The sequence below is a fragment of the Batrachochytrium dendrobatidis genome (assembly GCF_000203795.2).
Source record: "Batrachochytrium dendrobatidis JAM81 unplaced genomic scaffold BATDEscaffold_2, whole genome shotgun sequence".
NCBI classification, from domain to species: domain Eukaryota; kingdom Fungi; phylum Chytridiomycota; class Chytridiomycetes; order Rhizophydiales; genus Batrachochytrium; species Batrachochytrium dendrobatidis.
In genome coordinates, this window is record NW_006281100.1 from 1,101,668 (window position 1) to 1,112,043 (window position 10,376).

Sequence of the window (10,376 nt, forward strand, 5' to 3'; positions counted from 1 at the left end):
GCGTGTTAAATCATGTTTCTACCATTATTTTCTTGTCGTAACAAGCATGAGATATCAATAATTTACTTCAATTTTGGAATATGTGTACAACAAATGCGCTTCATAAAACTCGAGCATCATTTGTGAACGATCTGCATGTGGATTTAAATAGGTGGCATTTGACGTTTCATCTATTGTATATTATTGCAAAAATAAGTATGCTAGATTTTAATGCAATATGTAAGTAGTAAGACAACCAAAATATAAACTTACAACGGCGGTTTGACATTCTGAAGCGTAATTCATCCAGATAATCGGGATAAACATGCTCATCAAGAGCATTTTGATTAATAAACACTGTGATTACTTTGAGCATTTGGGTTTCAAAATTCTCCAAATCTGTAAATGCCATATCTTTAAAAAATCAGTTAGCGTTTAAAAGTTTATTCAATTTCAAAAAACAACACCATGTTCTTACCGTATATGAATGAAACTCCTTTACTGTCTGATATCTGAATTTTACCATTGACAATAGATCGTGTATCACACATGTATGATAGTGCGTCCAACTTATTTTCTTTCAAAAGATTGTCTTGCACATCATCTCCCAAAGTACCAATATCAACAAATTCTGCCTGGCGCCACCTAAAAACAAGTGTGTATTATAATAACCACAAAATAAACAACAGAAATAGTCATTGAATACGATTAAACCACCACAAAAGTTACATTTGGGCAACCAGTCCTGCAGAGTTTGATGGTGTATTAGAAATCATTTGCTTTTCTATGCAGTTTATCTATTTATTATAAACCATATGTCAAGATGAATACACAAAACAGTAAAATTAAACAGGTTGTAAAAGCAAAGCATGTTCTACCTACATCGTAACTAAGCTGTTTTTCTACACTACGAAGAAAATTGAATTGTCTGAGAAGCTTTACTCTAATTTCGCGTATTTTGATAAATCGAAGTTGCAGGTAGGCAAATACTTCATGCTCTGCAAAAATTGTCGCCAATGTGGGCTAATAAAAAGTTGCGGTTAGTAGAAGAAAAATATACATCAATTGATACATAACCATATCAATCTTTATATTCTACCTTGATTGTATTTTTGTTTTCAACAATATGATCTGGATTTAAATTAAGCAACTCCATGTCAATTTTACGACTATCCTCGATGCTTTTAAGCACGCTTCCGTATTCAATCTTTTTTGACAGTAGTATTGTGGATTCAATGACATCTCCGTCATTTATAGGCATCCTCATTCCAAAATCAAACGTTTTGCCACAGCGACTATCAGCCGATTCAGCAGGTGGCTTATACTCTCTTTGTTGTGGAATAATCGAGATCTTGACATTCAATGGACAAGAATTGGGCTCTGCTGCAGCCTTTTCCCAAACTCGTTTAGCCATATCTTTTAGCTGAGTTCCCACATATTCATGATCTGTGGAAATGACCATGTCATGCTCTAAACGGAGCTCCATATCTATATTTTTTAGCTAACAACACAATAGAAAGTTATATGAGCGTTAAATAATTTTAGTAAAAATACTAATCAAGTTAAAATATCTAACCTGGGACAATTTGTGTCGATCTTCAGATTGTCGAAATTCGTTGACTGGCATTGGCTTGATGATATTAAGCCATGTTGCTCTTCGAAGTTTGGGAAATCTAATAAATGCTGTTTTCCATTAAATAAATATAGTAAGTATTCAAATGAATTTTATACGCCGAGTGTATCGATAAAAATGGCATGAAATTGAAAAATAAGATTGTACCTTTGGTACTGGACTTGGAAGTAAACCCCGACACGCCTGCAAGAGAACTCATGAACGAATCCAAACCACTATTTCCTGGATATTGGTTTAAAGCAGACTTTTCTCCTGTTTCCGTGTAATCGTTAGAAGTGATCAAGGTATCATATGGTGCCAATACGACCTCCATAGTTTGCTCACAAAAGTTGGTAAAAAACTTATGATCGACTTCATAGGCAAAAGGACGTCCATCTTCATGGTCAATTTGAGTATCTGTCTTCCAATGAGCCACAAGAAGATCGTATTCTGTAAGAAAATCTTCCACTTTTGGATTCTTGAGTGGGAATTGATTCATAAACCTAATTTAGACATGTATCGGCAATTAAAGTTTAAACAGTAGATTTGGTAAACATGGTTGAATAGTTGGCCGTTTTCAAAATGAAAATATCAGTATATACCCATTCAGGTCACCCAATTGGTTCAAAACATCTGGAAGATCATCTCCAGGTTTAAGTGAGTTTAATGTGTGATATTCTGATAAAAGCTGCTCACGATCACTATGCAATATCATCTACACAAGCAAAACAAAAATTAAAAGCTTTGTGATGGATAAATTGTATGACACTTTTAACAATTCCTACTTTGCTTTTCAGTGAAAACAGGTTAAAGTCGCAATGATTTCTTTCAGTACCAATCATCCATCTCAAATAAATGACCATGTCAGAAACGTCAAATCCGGGATTTTCAGCTACTTCATGCTGCCCAAATATCGACGGTTCTTCCATTATATTAGAAGATACTATACATTTGACAATAGTTTAGATTGACATGACTAAACAATAGTCGAAAGTATATTTTTGCAATCCGATATTACCATTGGTTTCTGGTTTTTCATTCTTCCTTTCTTCCTGCTTTAAAGTGTTTGCTATCTTGGGTTTTAGTACAGCCAGACCACGACGCTCTGCATCTATGCGAGAAATCTCTGCAGTAGCCTAGTAATACAAGTAAATATAAATACAAAATAGTTTTTTGGAATAACCAAATTTTAGTGTAAAGCAAAATATCACTGTTCACCATGTCAGCTCGCCGTTTTTGTGAAATTGCTTGACGAAACTCGTATAATCGCTCGTATCGATTAACCGAATCTATAAATTCACGACGTAAATACTCGTGTCGTTTTTTAAATACGGGTGAAAACCTGGATATATCAAAAGATGTTCGACCTAGAAAAAGAAATTGCAAGTGTCAATATCAGGCTGTTTGTCTTTAGGTTTGATCTGATTCTTACAAAAACGACTCCATCGTGAAACCAATAGTCTATTTTCTTGTAGTATCCGTTCGGTCTTTTCTTTAAAAAACCCTATTAAAATTTCCAAATGGCGATCTCCTTCAAAATGTTGCTCTATGTTCCAATACTGACGGGTCTAGAGTTGTATTTGGATAAAATATAGTAGCTATGTTAATAAAAACAACATTCAATTTCAATAGATTTCTAAAAGCTGGATTTTAATCAGACAAGTACTTCTTTTTGAATCACTTCGCTTGATCCGACTTTTCGTGATGGCATTTCCACTTTTAAGATCCCTTCAACATTGTCTTTTCGGAGAGACTTGTACATTTCAAATTTACTAATTATTGCAAGAGATTATATCAAAACATAATAAGATTGTATTCTACCGCACTCAGTTAATACATAGAAAACATACGCTATTGGAGGAATTAATGGCATCCGCGTACGACCCTCGCCAGTGATTTGAAACTCCTTGTTTCTAGCATCGATAAGAATTCGAATATCTTCAAGAAGCTAATAGTAGATATATGTAGGATATGCGTGCATTTATCAAGCACAATCAACGAGGTTGAATTATCAACGCCAGACATAATGAGTATATATTTAACGCAGAATAACAAGCAGTACTGTATGACCAACACTTGACAAGATGCAACTCAACACATACATTATCCATCTGCTTGTCTAAAAAAGGGAGCGAATCAGGCGGAGAATTATCGATGAGCGAATCAGGAAAACCATTTTCAGGTTTAAGCAGAGAGTCAGTGCCAGAAAGAACAGTTTGTTCTGTCTTGTCAACACCAGCAAGTGGTGTACGAGAATTGACGGAATTCATACAACAGTTGAAGGAGAGTCGAGTGAGTGCAAGCAACCGCGTCGGTCGAGTTTGGATTTAGTTGTTTGCCAATCTACACATAGGAGTTGGATAGCAGGATCGATAGACCTGCAACAATGGCAGAGAGTACTCGCTTGAGAAGCAGCAGACTGCAGCAACTGGATGCTGAAGCGCAATTGCAGCAAACTATCTTGGCTTCAGATTCGATTGGCCCTGGTGCATCTACTGCTGGAACCACTCAAGTCATTACTGGAACCAATACTGGAACCAATACTGGAACCAATACTGGAGCCAATGAAGTCGTTACTGGAACCACCGCCATGACAGGACATGCTGTTGCTAATAGAGATGTTTTGGTTACTAGAACACATACACTACCATCTAGCACTCAAATGCGCTTAAAGGCAGGATCCCATACTCGCAAGGCAACTTCAAATCATCCTAGCTCAGTCTCGTCTTATACAACCCCAAGAACAAGCACTCAGTCTTCAGACTCTACCAATACGGCAGTGGGATCACTACAACATCACTGTGGATCGTTGGAATTGTCGTCCCAGCAATCCAATAATACTTTTACAACTGCAATAGTTGAATCTAATCTACAATCTCCAGCTTCATCCAACCGTACAGCTGATGCATTCAAGCAAATTGATACGGAATCAACTCGAAATGCACCTCCGAGTAACTCAAACACTAATAGGCTTTTGGATCTTGACAGTTCCTATATGTCAAAGCCTGAAATTCATGCTACTATACCAATTCTAGAGAAATCAAATACTATTCAGAAAGAAACACGCAATCCTACCATTGCTTCTGGCTGCTCAACAACCTCTATGGAATCGGAAACTCGACATTCCAATGTAAGTTGGATTTGCACTGTCCTATAGTCTAAAATGCTGTGTATTCGATACATAGTATCATTTTAAACAATCATGCTGATTTTAATCTGATATCACTCAAAGGGTCAAATGCCAACAGGCGTGGCTAGACTATCCACTTCAAGCTCGGGACTATCTGCTGGCATTAATTCGGATTCACTGACTGGAGAACAAGTGAATCACTTGCTTGAATCAAATGACACCAATGAAAAATCTGATTCTATATCAAATATCAAAAACAAACTGCGATCTCATGGTCCCTATGTTCGAATCTACAGCAGACTTGATCAACCAGTCACTTTGGGTGCAGCTAAAAAACTTGATCATACATCAAATACCACTTTTCATGGATCAAAAAAAGCCAGCGTTACTATTCCTCATTCTGCAACACACCCACAATCCAACATGCGTCTTCCGGGATTAGATGTTCTATGTGGAGATGCCAACGATTTATCAGTTCTGGATGTTTCGTCAACAAAAACAAGTCCGTCAAACGGGTTTTTATATCCTGGTATTATTCGAACTGCAAATAATATCAATCGAGTAACTGTAGCTACAGCTATAAATCTTCCTTATTCGACGTCCCCATCACAAATGATACTGGCAAGACCTGTTATATCTCGGCAAGGTCCTCGATATGCTAGATCCAGTACTGGTTCTAGATCCAGTTGCAGCAACAACAATTCTCGCAACAGTGTTCCAATATCTCATTGGCAAAACAGCACTTTGCGCGAAAACTTCAAGCATCTTCCTTCAACGATCCAAGAGTCTGTCAATGATCTGCAATCACAATACATGCCAAGAGAGCTTGCTTCTATGCCATTACTTCCCTTTTTAAGCATGTCAAATTCCCTTCAACTTTATCTAAAGATGAATGTTCTTCAATCATCAGAAGGGATTATTGGCTGGATTTCTGGAAGCTTTTTAACACAAATCAGTCCATTTATTACTGCCATCAAACCACACGCAAGTCATTCAATTGGATCTACTGCTTCTCGTTTATTTGGAATCCATGCCATTAAAACATTTGTCAAGTCGCTATCATCCTCTGATTTAGTAACTTACGATACTCCACAGCCGATTTCACCCGGCTATCTTTTATTAACAAGCTCGTCTATATATATATTTCGGCCCTTATTTTCACTCTTCAACCTCAAGATTCCATTGCGTGATGAACAGACCTCATATACAGATCCAACCAATCTTTTAGAACTTGTATGCAAATTTTCCCATGTGAATATAGCTCGTGTAGATGTTGGTCCAAGTCGGCAGCATTTATGCTTTCATGTTGTCGAGTCCACCAACAATATATCCACTCCGTCTTTGCTTTCAAAAGTCCCAAGCACAACGTCCATAACCCCAAACAGCACACCTGAACCCGATACTCCAACTACAGGGTTTTATGCCGCAAACGATAAAGCAGTAGTAAAGCGGGCTTCTAGTAAACCAAAAGTTGTGTCTTGGGTATTTCTTTCCAGATCGAGAATACACACAACTCAGATTGTTGACTGTCTTACGACATCTCTTGATGAATTGCGAGAATCACTTCCGATAGGAAATACAGTCAATCAGGACATTGAATCTTCATTGAGAAATCTTCAATCCACCGTGTTTCTCCGCAAAGGATCAAAAAGTGTTGGAATCCTGCATTATGATGGAGTATGGAGTTTACCCAAGTCGCCCTTGTCAATAGCACCTACAGAAGGACAAAGAAGGGGATCCGCGATTGTTTGCGATCCATTACATATCCTTTCAGACGATGAGCATGACAAGGCAGCATTTGCAGATGTAACCAAGGTGGATTTTGACTTTATTCGTGTCTATCTTCTAGGCTGTTTCTTACGGTATATACGCCCCATTGCTGAATTATCTGAGCGTACAGTCAAAATTGAGCATATATCGATAATTGGAACATCAGAATACATCTACATAACTACCGAACGCTTAGATGTGTGGCCACCCTTGATTATTCCACCCGAATTTTCGCCACATGCTTCAACCAATGCACGCATCAACAGTGTGCTTCCACAACTTTCACAAAGCTTTGGAGGTAAAGGAATGGTTGCTGATATCGTTTCGCAGTTTGATCACGTTCTTGGTGTTGGACGGATGCGGGATATTATTCGTGTAGAGCGTTGGAGGACATGGAGGATCGATAATGCTCTTGGCTTACCTGGAGAAGCACCGCCTGTATGTTTTAGTAATCTTGGAGAAACTTTACAAAATGGATTTCTTGGATTCATGGGAGTGGATGCTACACGAGTTGCTCCAGAGGTTCAACAAGGGTGCACCAGCGGATGGTTTTGGTGGGTACGTATTGTTTTTGGCGAGCATCTTCATCCTGCTGGAGATCCTTGCGTATACAATAGTCCCCAGCCCACCGCTGCACCCGAGTCAATTCCGTGTTCAACATCTACAGAGCGTGTTTCCTATTGGTGGGATCTTGCCTTTGCAAACCGTGATGCTGTCGATGAATTATTTGATGCTATTAAAGCGGCATGCAACTTTTCTATACAAGATGACAATCAGTCTCAGACGGCAAACTATCACTCCTACATAAACAATGGATCAAATTCACACGAAGTTGGTCCTGTATTTGTTTTGGGTGATGATTAGATACTGCTATTTTATGTTGGTGTAATTCAGTGCATTTTGCTTTATAGTTTTATTTCAGCGACTGTGGCTATATATCATCCCCAATTTACAACCTTTGAATTGTGTTTTGAAATAAAGGATACTATATATATTCTGCATTCAATATCTCACGCTAAAAATGTTTTCTTGAACTGCATGATTGCTACTTGACAGCCCTTTAGTATGATTTGAGCCATTATCAATATGGCTAGCCTAGCTTTTCATTTTCAATACAAGCTTTTCTACATCAAACTCGTCGCGTGTGATGCAACAAAACTTGTCTTGACTAATCTACACTTGTTGTTTTAGAAAATACTGTTAAATATACAAGGTATGGAAGTTTACAGAAATACAGAGATGCCTGATGCTGCTGGAAAAGCAGCACTCAAGCCATTGGAACATGTGGCCGCACTTCAGGCAGAAATCCAGGTAATACTATTTTGGTTTCTTGGTGAATTAGTCGTCATAGGCAGCTTGGTTACTTGGAATTTGGCGTATAATTCACTTAATATACAATTGACACTAGATTCATTATTGTATTGAGGTATGGGATGTGCGAATGCTGGAGTGTAGCCGCGCACCTATGCTGCTATTTTGCCCATATTGGAACCATCCACTATCCATTTGATTTATCATATTTCCGTATGTGTTTTTAAAATGAGTTTAACTCCAACCCATCTAAACCTGAAATTTAGGAACTCAATGGACTTCACGAAAAGGAAAAAGGAAGTTTGATGGATACCATTTCTAAAAAGAACCAGCAACTCGAGATGCAGCGTATTAAGCTCTATCGATACGAGCTGGCATTAAAGGAAGCAGTATTGTTTTTAGGAAAACCACTCATGGCCTATGATAATTGGCTAAACAATCGGCAGGGTGTCAGCTCCCTAAATGCAGTGTCTGCAGCTTTGACAGATACTTTAACTCCTCTCCAGACTCCGTCCAGCTATATCTACGACTCGAAATCAGATGCTCGTGGATTGGCTCAACAACGGTCACGTCACATGTCAATTTCACCTCAAGAATCCCAATCGGCACAGTCAAGCTCCAATACAGCTACAAAGACTCAGATACCTGCAAATGGCTCTACTCCTTTATTTGAAAAACAGCTTGGTCGGTTGAAAGTAAACGAGCCACTTGCATCACCTTTGATAGAAACAGTAACTGCTCTTGAAAGTCAGTGCTTAGAATGTATGCGTTTGGCTTTAAACTTTCTTCAATCTGCTCAAAAATCTATACATGCAATCGATTTGGGAACATACGTGTCGACTGCAAATACAATGGTAGTCCCTGTGGAAAACGAGTCTCTTGCTCTTTTGGGAAATGTAGCTGCTTTGGAAATTGATTCAGTGACCGAAAAGAAATTGGACTCGATTTCAATTCCTCGAATTGTACGTGCAGATTCATTCAAATCTGAAAGCATCGTTTCCAAGAAATCTGGCAAAGAAAAGCCATTACCAAGCCCCCTAAATAGTAATTATACTCCAGATGATCGAGTTCCTAGTATTTCTTTAGCAAACAAACCCCTTTCAATTTTTCCTGGAGTAAAAGGCGGTGTCGATAAAGACGACGAGCATGACGACGGTGATCTATCAACTGCCTCCAACACCACCTCACCTGTGAATAAACTTAAATCAAAGTGTCCAACTTGTCGCGAACATTTGATTCAGATGGATCATTTACGGGATACCATTAAAGAACTACAGATTGAAAATCAGCATTTAGAGATCGAATTCAACAACGAAAAAAATGCCAAAAAACGAATCCAGCAATCCAAGGAAAACATTGACCAAGAGATTGAAGAATTGACATCACAGCTGTTTGATCAAGCCAACTCACTTGTGTCTGAGCATGCTCGTATTCGTGACGAAACAGAAACTGCTTACAAAAACCTGCGAATCAAATATCAAGTCATTAATAAGAAACTACAGACTCGTGATGAAGAACTTAGACAATTAAAAAAGGAAATGTACGATGTCCAGGGTTCACAAATGCTAACCACATCATTTTATTCTGATGTACGCGAATCAATGGGCCAGTTGAGTTCAGTAGCCGGAAAATCATCCAACGCTGCTATCAATGTGGTTTCAAATCAGGACGAATCAGAATCACCACATTCTCTTTCTCAAGTTGTTCGGTATGCTCCGCGACAGAGACAGCTTTCAGTTGATGCAGAACGTCATGCCATCCATTACTCTCACACCATTGTTGCTGGATATGACATGTTTGAATCCTCAGTAGCAGTAGATGGTGTCATTTTTCAAGAATTTCAAGAGCATGTCAAAACTATTCTTTTGGCTGGAACTCAATCTGTATCTCAAGCGTATCTGACTACGTACTCTACACTTTTCATGAAGCGTTGCATTGCTGAAAGTGTCGAGCCGTGTCTATTTTATTCCTATCCGGTACATGGTGCAGGATACTCAAAATCAAATGTGTATGGAGTAGGTATGAGCGCTTCGTTTAAGAAAAAACTGTTTGATTGCGCCATGAAGGGACTCTGTGAAGTGAAACTTGTTGCTGGGATTACTAGTCCTCGCGTTACATTGTCCGTCTTATCTCCAGCAATCGAACCTACTCTAACCGAACCGAGTTCTCAAGTCACACAGGCTGTTCCAAAAGATAGATGTGCTTTATGTACTATTGTTCGTGATTGCGAATATGCCATTCGACTACTGCCTGCTTCAAGCAATACCAAACAATGGGCTGGATTATGTCGTTGCTGTCGCGACCGAGTAACTAGTGTCCTCGACTTTTTTACATATTCAAATTATATGATTCAAGGGTCGATTGGTCCTGGAAAACAAGGTGCTACCATTTTGAGTATATTTAGACAGATGCTATGGTTGTGTAGGAGAATGTCGACTGCCAAAATTGGAAGTTGTAGTATGTTTGAAACTGCACTTTCAGCCATCACTGGACCTGGAGGTGGTGGTGATTGGGAAACTGATATTAAGATTCTTACATAGATGAGTATCATAAAAATAGATATTCTATTTCGAT

The 10,376-nt window shown here is 38.6% G+C and overlaps 2 protein-coding genes across 2 annotated transcripts; both read left to right on the plus strand.

The window, feature by feature from the left end:
• Positions 1-3,977: 3,977 nt before the first annotated feature.
• On the plus strand, positions 3,978-7,495 carry BATDEDRAFT_34442 (uncharacterized protein; the record flags this gene model as incomplete). Its single annotated transcript, XM_006676741.1, has 2 exons — positions 3,978-4,721; positions 4,824-7,495. 2 exons carry the CDS (start codon positions 3,978-3,980, stop codon positions 7,353-7,355), a joined length of 3,276 nt encoding a protein of 1,091 aa, XP_006676804.1. The 3' UTR covers positions 7,356-7,495.
• A 2,198-nt stretch (positions 7,496-9,693) lies between these two features.
• Positions 9,694-10,376, plus strand: BATDEDRAFT_36635 (uncharacterized protein). Its single transcript, XM_006676789.1, has one exon. The coding sequence runs from the start codon at positions 9,725-9,727 to the stop codon at positions 10,340-10,342; it is 618 nt and encodes a 205-aa protein (XP_006676852.1). The 5' UTR covers positions 9,694-9,724; the 3' UTR covers positions 10,343-10,376.

What these genes read in the sequence shown, in the direction of transcription:
- BATDEDRAFT_36635 (XM_006676789.1), top strand. Translation starts at nt 9,725, where the DNA reads ATGAAGCGTTGCATTGCTGAAAGTGTCGAGCCGTGTCTATTTTATTCC.